At 46.8% G+C, this 23,083-nt stretch overlaps 2 protein-coding genes across 3 annotated transcripts in view; one reads left to right on the top strand and one right to left on the bottom strand.

Annotated features, from left to right (window-relative positions):
* EVC (EvC ciliary complex subunit 1) overlaps positions 1–12,615 on the bottom strand; it is a 609,121-nt gene extending 596,506 nt beyond the window's left edge. Inside the window, exons 1-2 of the mRNA XM_086964104.1 lie at positions 12,187–12,615; positions 2,166–2,294 (exon numbers count right to left, since the gene is read on the bottom strand). Of these exons, the coding sequence (XP_086820230.1) occupies positions 2,166–2,294; positions 12,187–12,351 (294 nt within the window). The 5' untranslated portion in view covers positions 12,352–12,615. The remainder of the gene's footprint in view (positions 1–2,165; positions 2,295–12,186) is intronic.
* A 309-nt stretch (positions 12,616–12,924) lies between these two features.
* Positions 12,925–23,083, top strand: part of EVC2 (EvC ciliary complex subunit 2) — a 494,903-nt gene continuing 484,744 nt past the window's right edge. For both annotated transcript variants that reach the window (XM_086964103.1, XM_086964102.1), the window contains exon 1: positions 12,925–13,770. In XM_086964103.1, the coding sequence (XP_086820229.1) occupies positions 13,420–13,770 (351 nt within the window). In that variant the 5' untranslated portion in view covers positions 12,925–13,419. The remainder of the gene's footprint in view (positions 13,771–23,083) is intronic.

Genomic DNA, 23,083 nt, shown 5'->3' with positions numbered 1-23,083 from the left:
CTAGCAACTGGACATGGGCTCGCAAATGACCCCCTGACAAACGTCATGTCAGTCTCACTATGTGGCCTCCAATTTCTTGATTGCAACCCTTTATGCCCTTTTCATCTTTGCTCCAAAAAATAGAATTAGGTTTCTTAATCATGATGGCAAGTGGCTTGCTTAAGTAGCCAGAGTAGGTTCCTGGTTGGATTGTTCCAACTCATGCCATCTTGGAAATGAAAACACATTTGGTAGAATTATAGACATTCAAATCTGGCAGCTCGCCTCATCAGAAATTCTTATCATTTTGGTCATGTCGCCCCTACTTTGAAAGTGATTCATAGGCTCCCGCAGTGTTCTGATAAATGTGCACCCTACACAAAGCCCTTGTTAGTTCCTCTCCTCAGTTTATAAAGAAAAAGCTCTTTAAATATTATCCGAGTTGGAATCTCTGTTCCTAGTCAGCAGCTCTGTTAATGATGATTAGATTCAGGGGAGCACGTGCTATTTTGTCCTCACCCAAATATGTGGCTAGGCTGGAGTGCAAACAGATTTATCCAGCACATGCATTAGTAAAGAAAGAGGTGTGGCGCTGCGGCTAGGGCAACTGACTCCGGAATCGGGGGATCACGGTTCGAACCGGCACCCGCGGCAGGTTAGCCCAGCACCATGTGACTCTGGGCAATAGCTTGCTTAATCTTCCCGACAGCCCCCAGCGCCTAGAGACCCTTACGGGTGATTGTGCTCTTTACAAATGTGGATTATTACTATTATAATCAAGGCCTTCATAGTGACCGCCTCGGTGATTGGAGTGATATTTTTCACACCTAATAAAATCCGACGCCTTCTAGTCGAAATACGGGGTGCAATAAATACTCCTATTAACTCCTTGGACGCTCATGACGAGCTGAGCTCGCCATGAGCCACGGCGCTCCGGTGCTCATGACGAGCTCAGCTCGTAATGAGCCGTGGAACGCTCGCATGCGGGGAGAATTCCCCCGCTGTGCTGAGCGTTCCACGGGAGGCAATACACCTGTGACGAGCTGAGCTCATCATGAGCACAGGAGCGCTGTAGCTCATGATGAGCTGAGCTCGTCATGAGCATGGGGGCACTCTGCGTCCCCCCCCCCCCCCCCCAGCACAGCAGGGGATTAAACACCGCAGCGAAGGGGTTAACGAGGTTTGAGATAATAACATGTAGATTTTGGTACTTACTGCAACAAAATATTCATGTTCTGGTAAATACAGAGCATAGTTCCCCTGATAAATATCAGCAGGTTTGACTTGCCGATATTTATCATAAAACGTATAATTCCAATATGTGCGGTAACAGCAGCTGCAGCACACATTGGAATTAACTGGGCCCAAGTAGGTTACTGACCCTACATTACAGGAGTGTGCAGTGGTTTCAAGGTCTTTCTAGAGATTCTCATTGCCAAAATTAGGTATTTTCTGACATTTATCTTTTACGTGGCCTACATTTATGGTTTTATTTGGGATAAAGTGTCACTCGAAATGTCACACGTTTAGCACTAGAAGATCCCTCATAAGTACACTGAAAACATGCCAATCGGAAAACCTGCATGTAATTTCTGATATTTATATGTTTCCCTCAGTTTAATTGCTTGATTTTGTTTGCGAGAAAGTGTCTCTCATGATCATTGAATGTCACTCATAATGACACTGAAATTATGAAAATGTCACACATAAGCAATCTGAACCCTTGGCAGCTATGTGTATAAGTGTCTCCTGCTTACCAGTCGAGCCCTCTGTCACTTGGAGGGTCCTTACTCTTGTCATTCTGCCTATTCCTGCCCATTTAGTCGAGCACTAAAGACCCCTTTGTTCCAGTAATTCTGCGATTGGGAAAAGGTATTTTTAAGTCTTACTAGCAATTATAGCATAATATCTATATACCATGTAATTATTGCACCATCTTTTTGTGGCAAACAATGCAGTCCCACTGAACTTGGTCCAACCCCTTCCATTTATAAGGCTGAACATGGTTGTGCAATGAAGTGCAGAGCATCATTTTAAAACATTTATTGTAGCCCTAGGTGTCGGTCATTAATGGGTTTAAACGCCATTTGATTCCTTTGCTAAAATACTCTCTTCATGTAAAAAATATTCTAACAAGAATGAAAGGCAGCGCCCCGCAGAGAGAATGCAAAACAGAAAAAACTTACTTGAAGCAATACCTCTCCTTTATGAACGTCGTTTTCTGTTGTCTTCTTCTTTACACCAGACCGTTTTTTAGAATGTCTTTCTTTCATTCTGCTGTTGTCAAAATGTCCCACGACTTTCGAGGAATCATCCTGAGAGAAAAGCAAACACATACTTTGAGATTCACCATCATCTGTTTTTTGTTTTAAATGTTTGGCTCTGTACAGATTAATTATAGCAAAGTTGTCTATGGTCACTTTGAATAACCTAATTTAATTGACTATCGAATGCACTTTCCAACAAGCAATTGAAAATGCAATATATTATTTAGCTACATGTGTGTTTAATTATGCTGATGTCTTTTGTTTGAACCCAGATTTAGTTATGATGATATCTGCTAGTACTAGCAACTATTTCTGGTACACTTTTTGAAAAATGTCAATGGCACGAATGTTCCTTTTATGTGTTACTAAAAAGAAACAAATATTGAAACTTGGGTGATGGTCAGTCCTGTTGGGCTATGTGCCTCGGTTGAGTCCACAAAAGTAAACACAGATTTTTACTGCTGGGTATCTATGGCACAACCTAATATCAACTGAGCAACAAAGCTATACTAGAAAGTACATGTGGTGTATGTGTGGGTTACAAGTCACAGGACAGTGGAATAAAAACAAATTCAGATCCAAACTAAGTTTAATTAAAAAGAGAAATCTTGAATGACCTAGGCAGCAAAAACGAACGAAATTAGATGTGTGAGTCTCGATTTGGAATCTAAGATAAGTAGTGAGTTTGACAGCTAGTGCAACAAGTCCACAAACGATCATCCATATGCATGAAATTTGTATATTCTGAGAACTTTTAAGAAGGATGGTGGATAATTTCAGATTGTTTTTTAACTGCATGAAAAATGATCCAGTTGCATGAACAAAGACGTCCACTAAAAGAATTAGGGCCATATGTATCATAGTTCCATTTTGCGATTCCTAAATAGCGATTTTTAAGGAATCGCTATTTAGGAATCGCAAAATGGTATGTATGAAGAAATTGGCTTTTTTTTTGCGATTCCTTAATCTTTCTTTTTTTTTTTTTTTTTTTTTTTAAAAACCTTTATTGGAAAATTAAGGAGATACATGCGCAAGCCCACAACCATCATGGCCGGCCGCAAAGACAGTCATTAAAAAACAGGAGAATCGTAGGCAATAGGTCAATATACAAACAGGATATTTCAAAGTACACTATAAGGACTGCGGGGTGCGCAACATAGAATATGAGGTTTTCGTTTTTCAATTTTAGAAGAAAAGAGGGGGCTGCGAACAACAAGGACTGCACACCTTACATAAAGGACAAAAAAGAAACAGGGGGGACGTACCCCATTTACAATCGGAGATAGGCTATGACTACAGCAACTATACAATCAAAGCAGCCGCAGCGACAAGACTAGACGATAGCAACGGTACAGAAAGCAACTTTACCAAGTCCGATCCCCGAGAGCCCACCCCCAAAAACAGGAAACAAAGGCGTATTGAAATGCCGGAAACAGAAAAAAGGTGCGAGACCCAGAGACAGCCAGCCCCACTAAAGAGGAAGACCCTCCCAAAGCCGGAAAAGAGCGATAGGGACCATAGAACAAAACAAACTAAAACAACAAACCCCCCCCGCACCCGCCACCCTGCACCCCTGTAATGGCTATGGCCTGACCCACTAACAGCGTGCCTGTCGCCCCGGAACTGCCCCACAGTAGGGAAAATATAGAGAATGGAGGAGGAGAGAAGCAGGCCCGCTCCCGGGCACCCGGTGCCCCTCGCCGGCAATTAAAACATATAGGTACAAGGGGTCATCATTGAGCAGGGTATACACAGTCGGGACTACTACGAGCGGAGCGTAGGCAGTAGCACGCCGGAAACAGGATTGATCACAAAACAGTACAGCTTGCTCCCCAAAGCATCCATACCCACTGTAGTAACAACGTCGTGAAAGCGGTACCCCTTGCAACCAAAGTCACAAACAAAAATGAAAGCCAACCTATAGCAGTCCCTCGGCCTCTCCCATACATGACATTATATCAGCACAGAATGTGAACTAAAGCAGCAAGAATCAGATCAAAGTAACATGTCGCAAGGGACAGAGTCAACTTGGCGCAGCATCAAAGAAGACAACGTATCGCGCAGCCCTCACAGCCCCAGCACAAAGGACGATGACCCAGAGGGGAGACATTTATCCTTGTCCAGTCTTGCTTATAGTACCAGAACCAGCGACAGTACCAATCTCCAGCAAGTGCGACGGGCAAGACCTGGCAGTGAGACAGACCTTCCAAACTCCATGCAACGAAGCAACACAGGAGAACCACAATACAATGTCCAAATACGGCAGGAGCAGCACCAGGATCTCAAGCAACAGGTCGTTGGAAAAGGGTATAGCAGCCAGGTCCAGGCCAGCGTCTCCAGACTGTCCGGTGCATCCAATAGTACACGTATGGAAAGTCCCAAGGCACAGTGTTTCCGACCCTCCAGCTGCAGTAGTAGGCGCCATCTTGAAGCATCCGGGCGCCGAAGACGGCGTCTCGCTGTGCATGAACGGGTCAGCCGATCTCATTCGCTCCACCGCGAGGGTCATGTTATCCAACTTGTCCCCCAATAGTCGGGCGCCCTGCACCAAGGTGTCATGAAGGGCAGCTAGAGAGGCCAGCAAAGCGTCAAGGTGCAAACCAGTTCCGTGCCCCCCGTGTATCATGTTCCCCTTCTCCATAGTAGCACGGGTCAGAGCAAGTCCGGTGTGGGGCCGTGGCACAGGCAGCAAGGCAGCGAGCAGTGTAGCTCCCCCGGCAGGGCCACCAAGATCAATCAAAAGGCACCGCTGGAGTCTGTGCAGCTGAAGGGCGGCTAACAGGAAATTCGGGAGCCTCCCGCCAGAAGCGGGACGGTTAGGAAAACACCTCTCGGCGGAGAGCAAGTGAAAATCGTGTCGCACTATCCGTTTACACGGGGGCACAGTGAGAGTCTCGGTCCCCACACGTAGTAACAGTCTGCCAATATAAGCCTGCCAAAAAAAACCCGCCGCTACAGCCACCTCAGGGCTGACCGGTCCCTCCAGGCCGACGGCGGCCGTTGTTGTTCACTCGGGGACCAGCCTCACAAACTGGCCGAGTCCCCGGTCTCAGGGCTGCTGCGGGCCGCAAACGTCGCCGACCATATCTCGCCTCCACAAGCAGGCACGAACCTCGGGATTGCGCCCTCGGTGATCGGGCGCTTTCATGTCCCCGTACACTCCGTCTTGCCACGGTAGTTCACGCAGGATGAGGTCCCGGGAGGAGATGGTGATCGGAGCTGAGGGACTAGGCGGCCATTGCGGTCGCCGGCTTGGCTCCTCCCCTTAATCTTTCTTAATTGCGAATTCGCATTTTGCGAATTCGCAATTAAGGAATAATTTCCAATGCATTCCTATGGGCCAGGAGGCCCATAGGAATGATTGCGAAATAATTCTCAAATTGCGAATTCGCAATTTGCTAATCGCAATTTGAGAATTATTGCAAGGGTGCAGGGGTGTCTTAAGGACACCCCGCTGCACCCCTGTAAATTACATATGCCACCCTCACAAATGCACAATTGTGCATAGTTACAAGAAATCGCAAATTACCACCAACTACAAGTTAGTGGTAATTTGTGATTTCTATACCTGAAATTGCAAGTCTGAAAAGCTTCATACATAGCATATAAGCAAAATTGCGATTCCTTAAATGCTTAAGCAAAATAAAGAATCGCAATTTTTTGCGATTCCTTATTTTGCTAATGTTTCTTACATTTCAAAATCGGTAAAAAGGCCATTTGCGATTCGCTAAGGCTGACATTCTGCGAATGTCGGCCTTAACGAATCGCAAAAGGCTTGATACATATGGCCCTAAGTCCTTGACCTTGTGATCCTGAGCTCAATCCTAGTGGGGGTCACTCAATTAACCTTTCGTCCTTCCAAGGTTGAGAAAATATGTGCCCTTCATTTGGGAACCAGCAAAAAACTGTCATCTGCCAACGGCACAATGATACCTCATGAAGTGAATACATGCTCTACAAATTTTCCTATTAACTTATTTTACGTTTGGAAAAAACAGCCTTTCGAATGTAATCTGTTGGAACATTACATTGTGTAGATTCACTGTATATTGTAGGTTATTTACTTATTTTTTTGTATTTTATTGGTACTTTAAGATTATTAATGTGGTGTCGATCATGTCACCCAGTTCACCTTCGATAACATTTTATTACGTTAAAGTCATAATGCCACAATCATAGTGACTAGCTGAAGAAACTCCAAAGAGAAAGGTTGTGGCATGAAAAGTGTATTGAGGTAAGAGTGAGAGACACAAGGGAAAAGTGCGACACACAAGGTATGGAACTGGCGAGGTCAGGAAGCATAATATGCCACGGTCAGGGATTAGGCAAAGTGGCAAGCTCCCATGTTGTGTGCAAGTGGGTGCCAGTCACAGTGCAATATGTCTTGCTGCGTGGGGTTCAACAGGCTTGATGCCCTAGGCTCTCTCTACTTTTGCTTCTTCTCGACTGGGGCAGTCTCTCAGTTTTAGACTGTTGGACCCTTCCTCAGAAGGATCCCCTGAAACAGTCTCACTAACGCCATACCTCTTTCCAGTATATTGTCATCTATGACCGTTCTTTACACATGGCACATGCGGGAAGGTGAGGAAGAGCCACAAGGTCAATTACGGAAGAGGTTTCGATCCAACTGGTATAAGCACAGGTCTTGCTCGCAGAAAGTCCAGATTCAAGTCTTATAAGAGAACAACTTTCCATATCTCAGTGGAGAAGTAGAGCACACAAAAGGGTAGATTACCAGAGCAAAGCGGTCTCACAAGTTCAAACAAGACATATGATTCTAAAGTAAATTCTGTAAAAGTCTTTATTAATTCCTTCCTCTAATTTTTAGACATTTTGAATCAAATTTAGAAATTCACAGTCAAACACGTTCCACACCTGACGTCAGTGATCGTTCAAAGCTGCAATAAAACAAAGAATATTTTTGGGATAATATATATTTCCATACATTCAGCATTTTATAGTGTCTCACATTCCAGTAAACAATAAAAGACCAGAATCTAATTAGGCGCTGAATCAGAGAAGGATATATTTTGAAGTGCAGAAGGAGTGTAGATATATGGAAATTAAAGTTAGATCTGCATTTGTGATCCTGCTTCACCATAATATTGGTGTGTCAAGTCGCTAGGCCAACTATGATGAAACTTTCTCCCATAGTGTACAAAACAATGAAGCACACACACTTTTTCGTAAATCACTACAGATGCACAAAAGTATACTATCAACGTCCTCTCATATTATTAGGTGTGTACAGGCAAGCACCACCCATAGAAGGGCCCCTTCTGTGACAGGCTACCTGTATGGAGATACAGGGCTGTGTTAGATGGTGTTTCTAAACGCAACCATCCCAGAGCCTTTTACCCAAGTTATACAGCTGACCATTTTTTAAGAGGTGGACATTAGCGGTTGGCACTCACAATCCAGCTTAACAAAGCTTAGAGTGAGTGAGACTCAGTTAGTGAGATTTACTCATGTCCAAAGTCCAATAATGAGTAGTCCAAAAAGCAAAGCATCTAAGGTGAATATATGGTTTGGTACACTTTTCTCACAATTATCTAATAGTGCCGCTGTCCAATCAATCAAGAGATATTGGGATAGATGTATCAAAGCATTTTACTAATTCTGTCCATGGAAAAATGTGTTCATACATACGGCCCATTGACCCCTGCCTCTTATCTAGCTACCAATGGCAAACAATTGGTCTGTAAAAAAGGAATCTGTAACTTATATACTGGGGGAAGTGGGTATAAGGTACCCTAAAGCTAAAGGCCAGCACACAAACCTTTTATTTTTGTTAATTTTCTCTTAAATTGATATTCCAAGAACTGTTTATCTATCTTTCACAATTGTGCGTTATAATGGCTAACAGTAAAAAAAACATCTTCGCTTTCATCTATTCGTAGACTTGATTTCTGGATCTTGAAAAGAGCAATCGAGCTGTGTTTCAATGGTAACAATGGAGCCCCCACATGTGGATTTGATATAGTCTTTCAAAATGTAGGAGGACTTTATCTTTAGAGCTAGAAAAAGATTCTGTCATGATATGTCCAGGTAAAGTGGATAGCTTCCCTCAGTTTAACAACTCAGACGCATGATATTGACTGCCAACTACAGACTAAGTAGAGTGGTTAACTGTTAATATTGTATCACTTTGTTATAGCTACTCTCTTATGCTGTGGTTGATTTATATATTACACAAAAGGGGGGTTTTACCCAGCAGTCGCGGGGACCTTGGCGCTATGTGGTACATGGAGAACAGGGGGTCCCCGCAAGAGGAAAAATTTATAAAGAAAGGTTTGGGAAAGTTATTTAAAATAATACAACAACTTTCTCACAGTATTGCAATTTATTAACAAAACTGGATACATCCAAAATTGACATCTGTTGAAATGGTCAATCAACAAGCTTAAGAGGCCCAAGGGGAAATGGAGGAAGGAAAGGACAGGGGGTGCTCATTAGAGGAAATTACAGGAAAGTGATAGTCATATAGAGTCAGACCAATCACAAAATTCAAAGGCAATTGAACATTTCAAATGTAACATCCTAAACATTGGGAGACTAAATTAGGTACAATTACAGGAAAAAAACATTCTCCGGTACAACCATGTCAATGGTAATGTCAGGGACTTGGAACCGGATGTCAGAAAAACCAAACAAAAGCCGTCGACGTTTCGACCCCTGTATTGTAGGTCGAGTGGATTCCTTAAATGGGGTCTTCATCAGGACTGGAAGGGTAGAACGGGGAAGAGGGGAGGGGGCCAAGATCTGGAAATTAAAAAAGGGGGGGGACAAAAGTTAATTATTTAGGAGCTGAGTGTACTATAGTATCACAACCTATTTAATCACAGACGTCGAGGAACCGGCGTCAAAGTATGAATATGCGCAATTACCATGGGCAGCAGGCTACAACGTGCTCAGCTGGGGGAAATGGAGTATCCCAATCAATCGTAGAGGAATATCCAACGCGAAACCAAAATCGCAAACTACAGAGGAATAATAAAACAGACAGAGGGAATGATAAGTAATAAGTTTCTGAGGAGGAAACCAGTAGTATGGTATAAACTCTGGTACCACGCAGAGCGTTCTTGAAACAGAGTTTTATGTGGTATCCCAAAGGGTGGAAAGGGGTCCAACCAGGAACTAATGTGGGCCCAACAACTTTGAAAAGTACGGAACACCAGAGGAGATCAATTGAAGCTCACCTAAGTATAAGGTCACGTGGGGCCTTAAATCAGTGCAAAGCCAAGCTTATGCGTCCGGATAAAATGTATGACTTAAACAGGGAACCGGAGTTTGAATAGAGGGGACACTGCAAACACAAAGGAAAAATACTTGATATATTAGAAAAAATAAAGGTTTTTTTTTTAAATTAATTGGCGATTGAACGCCAAAGATTAGGGGACCATACTCACTAGATCAATCCAAAGTTCACAGGCTTCAAAGGAGTACTTTCAAATTGAAGGGTTGCGTGCGAAGCTATAGGAAACAAATTAAAAACGACCTCAAAATCTAGTACTGGCTTTAAAGGTGTCTACAACATCACATATGACACAAAGCCACTTACTTGATCCTAAACAGAAGTGATCAAAATATCAGGCTGGATCACGAGCTCGACGAATATTTGAGGAGCCTCGGAGCCACGATCACTATGGTAATGAAAACAAAAACGGAACAAGAGTCCGTAAGTCCGGATGCCGCTAGGGCTGAAGAAACTATTTGGAAAATAGCAGACTCATCTGCATGCGCAATAATGGCCAAACAAACTCACGATTAATGAGCCTGGAACAACGACTTCCAGCGATGCAGCTCGGTGAGCCTTGGAAAACAGGTCAGAGCCTCAGAGCCACGATCACTATGATAATGGAAACAAAACGGAACAGAGGTCCGTAAGCCCGGGTGCAAAACGGGCAGGAATTACTGTTTAGAAAGTGGCAGATTCATCTGCGCTTATAGTGGTGGCGAAAACTCACGATTAATGGAACTCGGACAACGCCCTGCAGCGATGCACCTCCGTGAGCCAAGGGAACCGGGTCGGATTATTCAGCCATGCACGCCATTCAACAGTGCAGCGGGAGCAGACGCGAAGTGAAACTGACACTACGCGGAGTTGAGCCTGTGAGGTCACGTGTCCCTCATATCGGAAAAAGTGAAGAAATACTTCACGCGTCCTGAAGTTCCTTGAATTTTGCGATTGGTCTGACTCAATATGACTATCACTTTCCTGTAATTTCCTCTAATGAGCACCCCCTGTCCTTTCCTTCCTCCATTTCCCCTTGGGCCTCTTAAGCTTGTTGATTGACCATTTCAACAGATGTCAATTTTGGATGTATCCAGTTTTGTTAATAAATTGCAATACTGTGAGAAAGTTGTTGTATTATTTTAAATAACTTTCCCAAACCGTTCTTTATTAATTTTTCCTCTAGCGGGGACCCCGTGGTTGATTTATATGGCTTTAATAACAGTGAATGTTTTGTATTGGGGATCTGGACAATGTAGCACCATCCATCTTTAATATTGCTAGTTACTTCTGAATCTTCTTCTGTGTCACAATGACTAAAGCATGAGCACTGCAAGAAAACCTATCATTCAAGATATTTCAACAGCTACCTGTGTGGAGAATGCTTCAGGGGGTTCCTAGAATGTCAGAACGTATAAAACACTATCTTGATAAGAAAGTGGTCATTAATTGTTGGTGAACTCTCTATAAAACAGGAACCGCAGTGTTCATTATGTACTCTAAGTGGTACATGGTTAGAAAGATGTATTAAGGATTTTCTTTGTAATGGCTTTGCGAATCTCTCCCCTCCCTCCTCCCAGCAGCTAAAATGTGGATTGGTGCCACTGGGCCCGATGAACTGCTAAACAGCTAAGATAGTGATTCGTTGTTTATAGGCCTCTTCTATTTGCAGACCAAATGGTCATAAATAACATTGTAAGAAAATACTGTGACAGAGGTATTGGCCCAAGAGCGGCCCAATGGGACATGTACAGTGAAAGAGAGACAATTGGAAAAAGCAAAGAGAGGAAATAGAAAGAGAGCTGATGATTGAAATGTAAGAAAAAAAAAGGATGAGATGAAAAAGTAGGATGAGCAGATAGAAAGAAAAGAATGGAAGGGGAAAAGAAGAGTGAAAGAAGGAAGGAAACTTCGAAACAAAGAAGGAAGAAATGGTGATGGGTGAAAGGATGAATGGACTATAGAATGAACCAGATGGATGGATGAATGGAGCAATGGAACGATGAGCAGCAGAGTGAATTGAGGATTGGTGGAAGGATAGGGGATGGGCTAGTGACAGGATCAATGGCTAAAAACATAAAGGGCTGAATGAATATACCGACGAGTGGATGGACAATGAAGGGAACATGCAAATGTGGATGAATAAAGGGTGGATGTGAGAACCGATGGATGGATGATTGGATGGATGGATGATTGGGTGGATGGATACATGAAAGGAGAAGTGAAAGGAAGGACGGACAGGGTATAGGAAACTGTTCCAGGGAGTGTTGGGCTCTGTCCCTTGGTGCCATTTAAGATATGGTTCAATGGGGGAGTTATTTCACTGTTATGACTACTCACTTGTTTCGAAGTCTATGAAATGCTGCAGATCAAGGCGCACTGTCCTGCACTCCCGGCTTTACATCTGTTGCGAAAGTTTGATTTTTCCCTTTATGTTTTGTCAATCTTTGTGTTGCTGAAATCAACTACAATGTGCACAGATTTGCAAATCTATAATTATGCACTTTAATAGACCAATCTAGAAGAGTGGCTCCTACTAACAAAGAGAGGAATACAAGAAGATACAAGAGCGCATAAACATTAATGACACCATCTACAACGTGATTTTCTCTGGGATCAAATCTGTCAAATGCAAGCGATTGTGAGAGGGGTAAGAATGCAGAGATTATTTCGCAGTAAAGTCAGTCCCGGCTGGGGAGCACTTACCTTCCTTTTCAAGCGGGGCAGGAACACGAAGAAGCAGAGCAGGCCCCCCGCGACGACTCCCAGCACCACTCCCACGACCACGGCGGCCGCCATCAGCCCGGGGACCACCTGCAGAGACTCCACGGACACCCGCAGCACCACATCGCTCGAGCACGAGTCAGCCATCCCAGCCGGAGACGGGGCAGAGCGAGCCCTGCTCGTCTAGGCTCCCTCCGAGGGGATGCTCCCCGTATTTGACCGGGCAGCTGGCTTCACCCCCATTTGGCTGGTGGAGTCTTCCTTTAAAGGATACATAAACAAAGTATCCGCGCTGCCTCTATAAGAGGCGGGTTGCTACCTAATAGCTGCCCTGTATTTACAAAGCATTGAAAGTTTCAGAAGGGCTCGTCTGGCAACAGTTACTCTGAGCAAATCTGTGCGTGATGCGAAAAGGAACAGCTGCTAGGGATTCTGGGACATTGAGTTTTTAATAGTTTTCCAATGACAGAAAAGCTGCCAAACATTTCAAGCGCTGGCCAAAGAAGCATAGGAGACCAAGCATTTCCAATCACTTCGTATGGGTTGTTTTCGTGTTTCTGTTTGTTTCACGGTGTGTTCAAAAGGGTGAAGAGGTTTCCATGGACAGAGCAGAGCTCACTACATATCCCGGCAGCGCATAGGAGAGACTTGAAAACACAGGCTGGCTGACCCGTTTACAACTCCAGAGAGGTGTCATGTTTTAACCAATGGGGAGACGACAGGGCGGGGCGACAGGGCCTGTGCGCTTCAAGATTCAGGAATGTACGCGTTCCACTGCGTGGGTGACTGCTAACTCACAGGCACGCTTCGTTATTGTTTAAGTGTTTAAGAAACTTGGTAACAGTACCTACCCTGCGTTTAGCGCGGCCTCTGACTTGAGCTGAAAGACATCAACCCTGCAGCGCGCACCCCTTTGTTGTCCCTGATGTGTTTGTCTGTAGGTAAGCCCGGAGCAGTCTCTTCGGGGTGGCCTTGAATAACATGTGTCACTGGAGCGTTTTGTTGCAGGAGGCAACGGATTTGCAGTGGAAACGCGGTGCTTTCCAGGAGGCGTGCAGGGCTGATGGCGGCGGCGCGGGTCCTTCTGCACTTCGGGACGTCCTGACAGAACTGGCTCTGGGTCCGAGGGGCTGCACGGCTCCCCGAGGGGCGCAGAAGTACTATGGGCTCTTGAAGGCAGCCCTCGCCAGAAAGAAGCCCGTCCTGATCTGAGGGATGCCCGGCGCTGCGCCCAGGACTCCTCGCCCTCAGAGGGCCCTGCTCCCGTGGTGTGCGCTCATCTTTGCCCCCCATCTGCTGGCGCTCGTCTCATCACTGGGCTCCTGGCGGACACTGGGCCCGAGCAGTGAAAGGGACAGTCCGCGGGAATGCTCGATGTGGACATCTGATTGCACAGGGCATCCTGCCCGGGAGCCGCAGTGTTCGCATCTTGGAGTGATGTGGACAAGTGCACGCCGTGCACCCTGGGGCCACCTAGACCCCCCTCAGCATCAAGAGACTCCAGGGACACCCAGGAGAACTTTACAAGTGGCCACATGGCCAGACACTGACGCAATCTGCAATCAGGTAAGAGCACAGATCTCACATTTTGATTTCTATAGCGCTTGATGTCGGAGTCATGGCGCTTCAAAGCCAGGCGCCACGTTCAGTGCTGGAACTGAAAAAGATACTCTGGGAACCCATACATACATTGGGGCCAAGGTGTGGCAGATTAAAAGTGGTGGAGCCATGAGGGGCGGAGTAATTTAAAGTGGAGTCTAACAGCCAATTTATGTATGTATTTTTTTAAAATTATGCTGCAAAGACAATGGGAAAAAAGACAAATGTGACAGTAAACCTGTTCTGGCTTAATTGGTCACAAAGAGTCTGCGTTTTGAAACATCTTAAGGGTTAGGACACCTGCTGCAGAGATCTTTGTGTGCCCAGCAAGTGTCAGAGGATCATAGGACCCGGATCCCCCCAGCAAGGCCCCGCCCCCCCTAGTTGACACACCAACCCACAATTGAAGCCTCAAAGCATTGAGTGGGTTATAAAAAAGGCCATGTTTAATTTCAACATATCATAAACATGACAAAGCAAAGTAACATGCATAATCAAAATCACAGACACTTTTAATATTCATCTTCATAACTGTAAATCATAAATGCAAATTAATCTCATCGCCCCCCAGCACCAAGGGGGCCCTCTGGCTCGCATCTCGCACTGAGCCTACCACGCCAGGTGCACCGCACCTGCGCCAAGAGAAGTGGGCCCCACCCTCTGATCCTTGTCCGCCAATTCCAGGGCCCACCCCCCCGACCACCAGGCTGCCCAGGGACCCAGGAGGCTCGTGATCTGTCGCCCTAGCCTCCCCTGCTGGTGGTCACATCTTCCCAGCGAAGAGCTTACCGTCTCCCCCCTCAGTGCTGGCCTATGGAGTACGTAAGGCAGTCCCTTGTGTTAGTCAATGTCACGGATCGCAGGTCTCTCTTCCGCCACAAGGGTGGCCAAGGCCCTCAGGTCTGCCACCCTCTCCACCTGCGCTCTGTATAAATGACCAAAGTCCTTTAATCCATGTGTCTGTGCCCAAGTCCGACAAATGCACTCCGTCGTTGTGGTACATAGCCTCTCCCGAGATCATCCGGTGTGGGATATGACACAAGCGGCCCTTCACTGAGCACAACCTTGCCATCTCCCCGTTGAGTCGCCTTACTGACACATTCAAGGACCTTGTTCGAACTCCCGGGCCCCATGTCCTGCGCGGTATCATCGCCGACCAAGCAATCCTGGCCGATGGGAAGATTTTCCCTAACCACGCAAACTCTGCCAGCAACGCCTCTTTGACTGCCAAGCGGCCACGATCCACCATGTCATTTCCTCCCAGGTGAATGATAATCCAATCTGGAGACTTGTGCCCTTCTTGATCTCTTAACTCCTCCACGAGCCGCCTCAGGTGACAAATTCGCTTACCTCCGATGCCTCGCCGCAGGAATTCCGTCCCGCCCAAGTCTGCCGGTTTCACCACTCGCCGTTGATGTAAACGCACCGTAGCGCGACGCACGAACGAGTGCCCCAATACCCACACCACCTTCGCGGGCATACTAAGTTAGAGGAGAGAAATGGAAAAGTCAGGCACAAGTCACAGTCACTCATTGATCCATCATCACAACAATTCAGGCCTCACATATCTGCGATAGCAATCGAACGACCAGCGCCCCACTCTTTTAATCACATCGCTCTGGAGGCCCGCCCCTGCGGCCAAAGTAGCTGCGCCAATCCTAAAAGAATGGGATGAGTATCCCGCCGCCCCCAGGCCCAATCGCGCCAGCACTAGTCCCAGCACCGCCTTAAACTGAAACTGGGACAAACAGTCCCCGTTCTCATGAATAAACAAGGCCTGCCCGCTCCCAACCGGGCGCAGGGCCAGGTACGCTCTCATCTGGGTTACCAGGCATGCCGAGACCCCTGGCGCAGGACCCAGCCGAATGGTGACCCCTTTTCCCAATTGGTCAGTCTTCGATCTCCTTAAAGTTACTACTAGACCACTAGAAGACAGGCAAGTGTCCCTATGTTGGAGGCCCCCTTCCTGGTCAACCCTAGAGGACCCCACCACTTCACCCAGACGGAATGCCCCATAAAAGGTTAGAGTGAAAGCCGCCCCCAGCAGGATGCCTTCGAAAGGGGAATTACAAACCGAGGGCAATAGGTCCACCATGGCACATAAGGTCGGGATGTCCAAAGGCCTACGAGAATCCCGCCTAGGTCCTTCTAGTCTAGCCCAGCCCGCTACAGCTTTCCTGACTAAAAAAGAGCCACCCGGGTCTCGCACCCCTGCTAGTTTTGCAAAGAAGCCTATTGCTGACAAGTTAGCCCTAACGAACGAGACAGCCCTGCCCTGATCCCTTAACGTCTGGAGGTACCCATGAATAGCATCTGGAGCAAACAATTGAGGCAACCCAGCCTCCTTCACAAAAGACCTGTAAGAATTAAAATGCTTTTGGTAAGATTTCTTGGTGCGATCGTTGAGGGAAGCACCTACCAGCCCCGCTAATGCGGGGCACCAATTGTCCACAGTGATGGTGGGAACTCTGTCATTCGCTCCTCTGCCTGCGGGTGGAACCTCCGGAATTCCTGCAACTTGGAACGAGACAAAGCATCAGCAGCATTGTTGTCAACTCCCGGTGTATGCGCCGCCTTAAAAGTCAAGTTCAGCTTCAAGCATACCAACACCAAACGTTTTAACAGTCTCAACACATGCCCACAATAGGCCTCTTGCCTGTTAATAGCTTCCACCACAGCCATGTTGTCTGACCAGAACACCACTGCCCTGTCTCTGAAGCGGTCGGCCCAAATTGTCACAGCTACAACTATAGGAAAGAGTTCCAGGAATGCTATGTTTTTTGTCAGGCCTGTCCTGTGCCACTCCGCTGGCCACTCCGCCCCACACCAGGAAGGACCCAAAATGGCCCCAAAACCGATGCTGCCGGCCGAGTCAGTAAACAGGCCGAGTTCTGAGCTAGACACCGGAGGGGCAAGCCACACCACCCTGCCATTGAAATCTCTCAGGAAACTGCGCCAAACCCTAAGATCTTCCTTCACCTCGGCCCTCAGCCTAACACGGTGGTGTTTGTGTGTTAACCCCCCCATTGACCTGGCTATGGATCTAGAGAAAGGGCGCCCCATGGGGATGATTCCTAGGGCAAAATTGAGCTGACCAACAAGTACCTGGAGCTGATGAAGTGTAACCTTAGGGCCCGCCAGGGTGGCGTCAATCGCTCGGGAAAAAGCCTGAACTTTATCTAAAGGCAACCTGCACTCCCCTGCCACTGTGTCAATTTCTATCCCCAAAAAGGACATGCACGTGGCCGGGCCTACTGTTTTATCCGGGGCCAGGGGAACCCCAAACTCCCAAAACATCGACACCAGCTCCTTGAGCGCTCTGGCGCATTCCTCAGACGCTGCCGGACCCATCACCATGAAATCGTCTAGGTAATGCACCACATTGCCGCAACCTGTCCTGTGCGAAAAAACCCATTGCAGCATGGAACTAAAGGTCTCAAAATATTTGCAAGACACCGCACAGCCCATGGGCATGCACTTATCATAGTAGAATTGCTGCTGAAACTGGAATCCCAATAGTTTGTAATCCTCAGGATGTACTGGCGTCAAGACGGAAGGCAGATTCAATATCAGTTTTCGCTAACATCGCCCCCCGCCCTAGTTCCTTCACCATCCGCACAGCGGCGTCAAAGGATGAGTAAGTCACAGAACACAAAGCTGGGTCAATGCAGTCATTCACCGAGAAACCTTTAGGAGCTGTGTGGTTGTGTATCATTCTAAACTGCCCAGGATCCTTCTTAGGCACTACTCCCAGGGGGGAGCAGACATAACCTGCCAACGGAGGAGTGGGGAAAGGGCCAGCGACCCTACCTAAGGCCAATTCCTTCTCTACCTTAGCTGCCACTACCGTTGGGTGCATTCTAGCTGACATGAGATTGTTGCATTGGTCAACGGGAGGGACGCCTAGGGCGGGAATACGAAAACCTACAGAAAAACCATCAAACAAAACCTTGGCTGCTGCCTTATCTGGGTACTGATTGAGCCAATAAATTAATCTCCCTAGGTCTACAGGAGAAGGAAGCTTATTGCTGAGGAGGCTTGTGCTCCTTGTTCCCAGCCCCCCCGCGCTCTTTGAACTTCTTATTACATTTGAACTCTGGATGGGAGGAGTGACCACAATAGGAGCAGGCATGTCTGAATCTGCACTGCTCCGCGGGATAATTGCATGACTTCTTATTGAATGCCCAGCAAGCTCCTTTCTTTTCCCCCGGGCCTCCCTGTGAGGTCCGAAATGGCTGCTTGGTGTGGTGCCCCCCACCATTAACGTTCTCAAGCCAGGCATTTATTTCGACCTGGTCCCAGCCAATACTCGGGTTCTCCTCTTTTGCCCACCGGAATTCCCTATCATAATCCAACCAAGCTGTTCCCCCATGAGTCGCATGCGCTTTCACAATTTTATTTGTGTAGAAAACCAATGGAATCGCTAACTCTGGCCTTTTCTCCAACAAGACCGTCGTGTACACATGAAAGCCAAAGAGCCAATTAGTAAGAGACTCCTCTACCCTTGGCCTCCTGTCTTTGGAGGAGCCCTCTTTTACTTCCCTCTCCCTGAACTCCATGTCCCTCCTAGTAGGCCTGATGAGCGCAAATATCCACATACGCCCCTTTCCAGATTTTTTCTTTCATTTCCGTGGACACATGCGTGGCTAACATTCCAGGTTGGGATAACACATTCCTGTGACACCCCCCTGGCACTATCCCCGCTTCCCCGCCCTTGGCCGCCACCTCGCATGCCTTACCTCCCACAGGTATTGTCGCTATAGCTGGTGTCGCTCCTGTAGTCACACTGGGCTTCGCACTCCGCGTCTCTACTACAAGTGCCAACTGCCTCTGGATTTCTAACAGCGCCCCCTGTTCCACAGTCTGCCCTGGTGCCCACGGGGCTGCTGCCACTGTGCTGGGAGTCTGCCCCGCTGCCGGGGGTGCTAGCTGTCCCACTAGATTAGCTACAGATGCTAAAAGCCCAGCCATCGGGTCCTGCGCGCCTGCTGCCGCCACCACTGGCTGAGGGGGGGGGGGGGAGGTGCTGGTACCCCCATCACGGCCTGGTGCGGATTTACTGGGGCCAATGCTTTCAGTGCTTCCCTAATCTCTGCCAATGCTGAACCCACGGGGTCAGCTGGCGTTACTGCAGGTATTGGTGTTCCCCCAGTAGGTCCCGCTCCTAGCGGTAGGTCCACCCCTGGTATGACCGGTATGAGGGGGGTAGGAATCACATCTTCTAATGGAGTAGCAGGTATCTCCTCTAACGGAGGAGGGACGGGACCTACTGGTCTCTCGTCCTCAGCTACCCTGCCATGAGACTTTTTACGTGATGCACTCCCTTTACGCTTTCGCTGAGCTCTGGGCTTCTTCACTAAGGGGGGGAAAGCAGCCCTTGGTGGCACCCCCTCCCTACGCGGTCGCTCGCTAATGATCTCCTGCTCAGGCTCATCCTGCGAGGCATCGCTATCGCTCGCGCTCTCCTGATCCTTGCCCAGCTTAGCAAGCACTAGTTTTAACAGTTGTGCAATTTCGGGGTCCTTCCCCTTCCGTTTATGGCTGACCTTCTTGGGGCCATCGCTCTCTGAGTGCGCACCGGTGCTTACAACAATGCGATTTTGCGCGGGAAACTGTGCCTCCGAGATGAATGCTACAACTAATTTCCCCACTGCCGCTTTAAAACAATGCAATTTGCGCGGGAAACTGTCCCTTCGAAGTGAGTGCTCCAATTAATATCCCCACTGCCGCCTCGCGCACCTAACCAGACTCCTGTGTAAATACCACCCCGCTCCCCAGCCTCCCCTCGCCGAGCCGCCCACGCTGCCACAAGGAACCCGGACCCCAGGAGCCCCACGGGCAGCCACCAACCACCAGAAGTAAGCCCACAAAAAACCCGCGAACCCCCTCCCGCAATCAGCGGCTGCAAGCAGGCCCCCCAGAACTCCCGGCCCCTTACCTGGCAATAATGGGCGTCTCTCCGCCGCAGCGCGCTGATCTCCCGCCGACTCTCTCCACAGCCGCCGAGCCTCGCCGCCGGGCTCCGGATCACCAGCGCCGCCTTCAAGCAGCTCCTCGCACTCCCTCGACAATCCAACGGGAGGTGCGAGCGCCGGGGGACGAAGGAATTCAAATTTAAAGGTGAGGGGGTGGAAAAAGGAGTCGCCCGGCGAGGTAGTCAGCTGGAGTGGCAGAGGGCAAAGAGAGACTGGAGCCATGGTGCCTGACCCTAAATAGGGCAAAGGTCTCCGCCCCCTGCCACCCCAGCCGGACATACGTGTGCCGACCCGGAAGTACTTGGGCGACCGAGTGCCGATTGGGCGACCAGCCGCCCAGGATCACGTGACCGGGGGGGTGGCCCGGGGTGCCCAGGTCCTAAGGGCGCGCTTCATTAGATTTGCGCTTGTCATAGTAATGGAGAAGTGTGGCTCACTGGTTAGAGCAGGCAGACCCTGAAGCAGAGGTCAGACCCGGGACCAGGGTTCAATTCCCGACGCGGCAGGTCTTGAGCTCAAATGTCCATGGACTCGATAATTCTCGTTTCGGTGCCTGACCTAATCATGGGTTCAGACACTGCAACTCTGGGCATTAAGCTTGCTTAATCTCCACAACGCCCCCCGCGGCGGGATGCCTGGCTTTCACCTTGGGGATGCCCTGTAGGGGCTATCTCACAGGGAAAAACTAGGACGGTTTCCCAAGGCAAGGGCGGAGATACCCCTTCGGGGGTCGATTCTGGCGCTATATAAGAAATATAATAATAATAATAATAATAATAATGATAGGATAACTCAGCTGGTTAATGCAGTTCCGGGAGAATTCTGAGTGTTTGTCCAGTTTTATCTTCTAGGGTAGCATAGAAGGTGCGTGTGCTTTCTGCAAAGTACATATTATGACATGCAGGCAACAGATTTGTGCCCTTTGTGGATAGGGAAGCGCCGTATATATAAACAATCTGTATAATGCCCTTATTGATGGTGGTACAGCTATGCCTCGTAGCGAACATCGTTCGATCCCCGTGTTACTTTATGCAGACAATGTCATCCTTATTTTCAGAACAGCATTGCGTGTGGAACGTCTGTTTAACTCTTTGGTGCACTTTATGGATAGCCTTGATCTGAGTACTAACTTTACCAAATCACGTTATGGTGACCAGCCCCCGATTCACCAGGTTTAGAACTTTCCAGATTAAAGACAGAGTGAATGATGAATTCATCAGTGCTGACGTATTGGCTGGATGGGTGATTGGAGAAGTGTATCGGACTCACAGTAGGATTCCTAGATTGCATGGGTAATAACTGTATTTAGAGGAGTGAATCAATAGTATATAGGTGGTTAGAGGTCTGCATGGATAGTGTACAGAATTGTAGCTGTACTTGTATTGGTAGTTAGGCCATTCCATAAGTACGTGACTAGTAACTGGATGATTATAGTGCTGTAAAGAGAGTGCATAGTGTATTTATAATTGCTTGTGTATTAGTAGAGAGATTGCATTAATATATAGTACTGGCTGGGTGACTGGAGATGGGCATGGGGAGTGACAGTGTCTTTGATAGACAGCAAGGGTAGTACCTGGGTGAATCAATCTTACCTGTTTTCAAGTAGATATGAAATGCATAGTAATATATATTCACTTTTCTTTAATGCAAATTTAAATATTTTAAACTTTAGTAGTAAGGTCTGTAAAAGAGGAAAAAAATCTGGTATTAAATATAATTTTATAGTTTTTGCAACACGTTAGGATACAATTACATCACATATTCAAGTAGCCTTTTTTTGCTGTCTTCAGATTGTATTAAATTTCACCATTAACAGTGATTTCAATGTTAATCATCAGATGACAGCAGGCAAAAAATACAGTCAATAAGCTTGTTAAAAAATCGTATTTCTCTTCAAAATATCTACAACAAACACAGCTTGGTATTTACATTTTCACAAATGAACATCCTTAGTAACATAGTACATAATACAAAGATCAAATATATGAGAACCTTCTTTCGAACACAATTTTGCAAATGCAATATGAAAGAATAGAATCAATAATTGAATCCGTAATTACCAACCTCTTCCCAAGTGGCCGAATGATGTTTGTGAAAATATTGCCATTAAGTATATCGAAAATAAACTTTTGAATTCATATACACACCTTCCCAATAGGCCGACTTATGTTTCTGAAAACATTTGCAATGAGGATATCCAAGATAGACTTCTAAAATCATATTCACATGCTTCCAATAGGGTGAATGATGTATCTAAAATCATTTGTAGTGTAAGTATCCAAAATATACTCCATAATTCATGTTGATATCTTCTCAGAATTTTGACATCAAAATTTTAAATATGAATTTGGTAATTCATTAGGCAAATGAAATTTATACTCTAAATGTACATCATTACATAGTGTCCATCCTTTATTGCATTTTAAATATACAGTATAGTGTTCAGATTTTGAAGTAGTTAGTTCCATTGTGGAAAACAATAGCCAGTGTTTTAAAAGTTCGTCCTGAAATTGAAACTTGACCTGCCACATTTTTAATTATGATTTCCAATTTTGTTCCATCTGCTCTACAACGTTGCAGCATTAAAATAATATAATGTCCACATCTTTGTATAAATAATGTTGACAACATTTCCGATTTGCACTGAGTACATTGCATATATTGATTAGCTGATTTCACTAGATCGTTGAAAGACACTGTTTTAAAATCTGGCATTGTCAAATATATGAATCGTTCAGTGTCTATTTTGGTGGCAGGTGAAAAAGAACAGCTGTCACATGTATAAACCCGATTTACAAAAGGGGGTGGTGATGAACAGAGTGTCTGAATTGAGCAGACCACTCTTACCCAGTCCAAAGATCAGGGCTTGATCCATCACCGTTATTTATCTCACTGCCCCATCCCAGCTCAGAATCTGGCTATATGCAAATCAGTCTGTCCCTGGCCCAGTGCATCATGGGAACAGGGCAGACTAAACTACCAAGCCAATTCTTTACCAGAAAGGAGACAAGCTACCGGGGACCGGTTTCTGGCATTTCAGCCTCTTCGGCCCGGCTTGCTTGAATCCTGATGGAGCAGTGAGAAAGGGACTCATGTCTGAGTATACCCTGCCACACCTATAGTGGCCAAAATCGATTTACAAAAGGGGGTGGTGATGAACAGAGTGTCTGAATTGAGCAGACCACTCTTACCCAGTCCAAAGATCAGGGCTTGATCTTCCCAGTGTAAGAATTGGCTTTTGTAGTTTGGTTTGCCCTGTTCCCATCATGCACTGGGACAGGAACAGGCTAATTTGCATACAGCCA

This window comes from Lissotriton vulgaris, chromosome 3_2, assembly GCF_964263255.1.
Source record: "Lissotriton vulgaris chromosome 3_2, aLisVul1.2, whole genome shotgun sequence".
NCBI lineage: Eukaryota > Metazoa > Chordata > Amphibia > Caudata > Salamandridae > Lissotriton > Lissotriton vulgaris.
The sequence above is the reverse complement of the archived record's forward strand: the minus strand, read 5'-3'. Positions and strand labels throughout refer to the sequence as shown.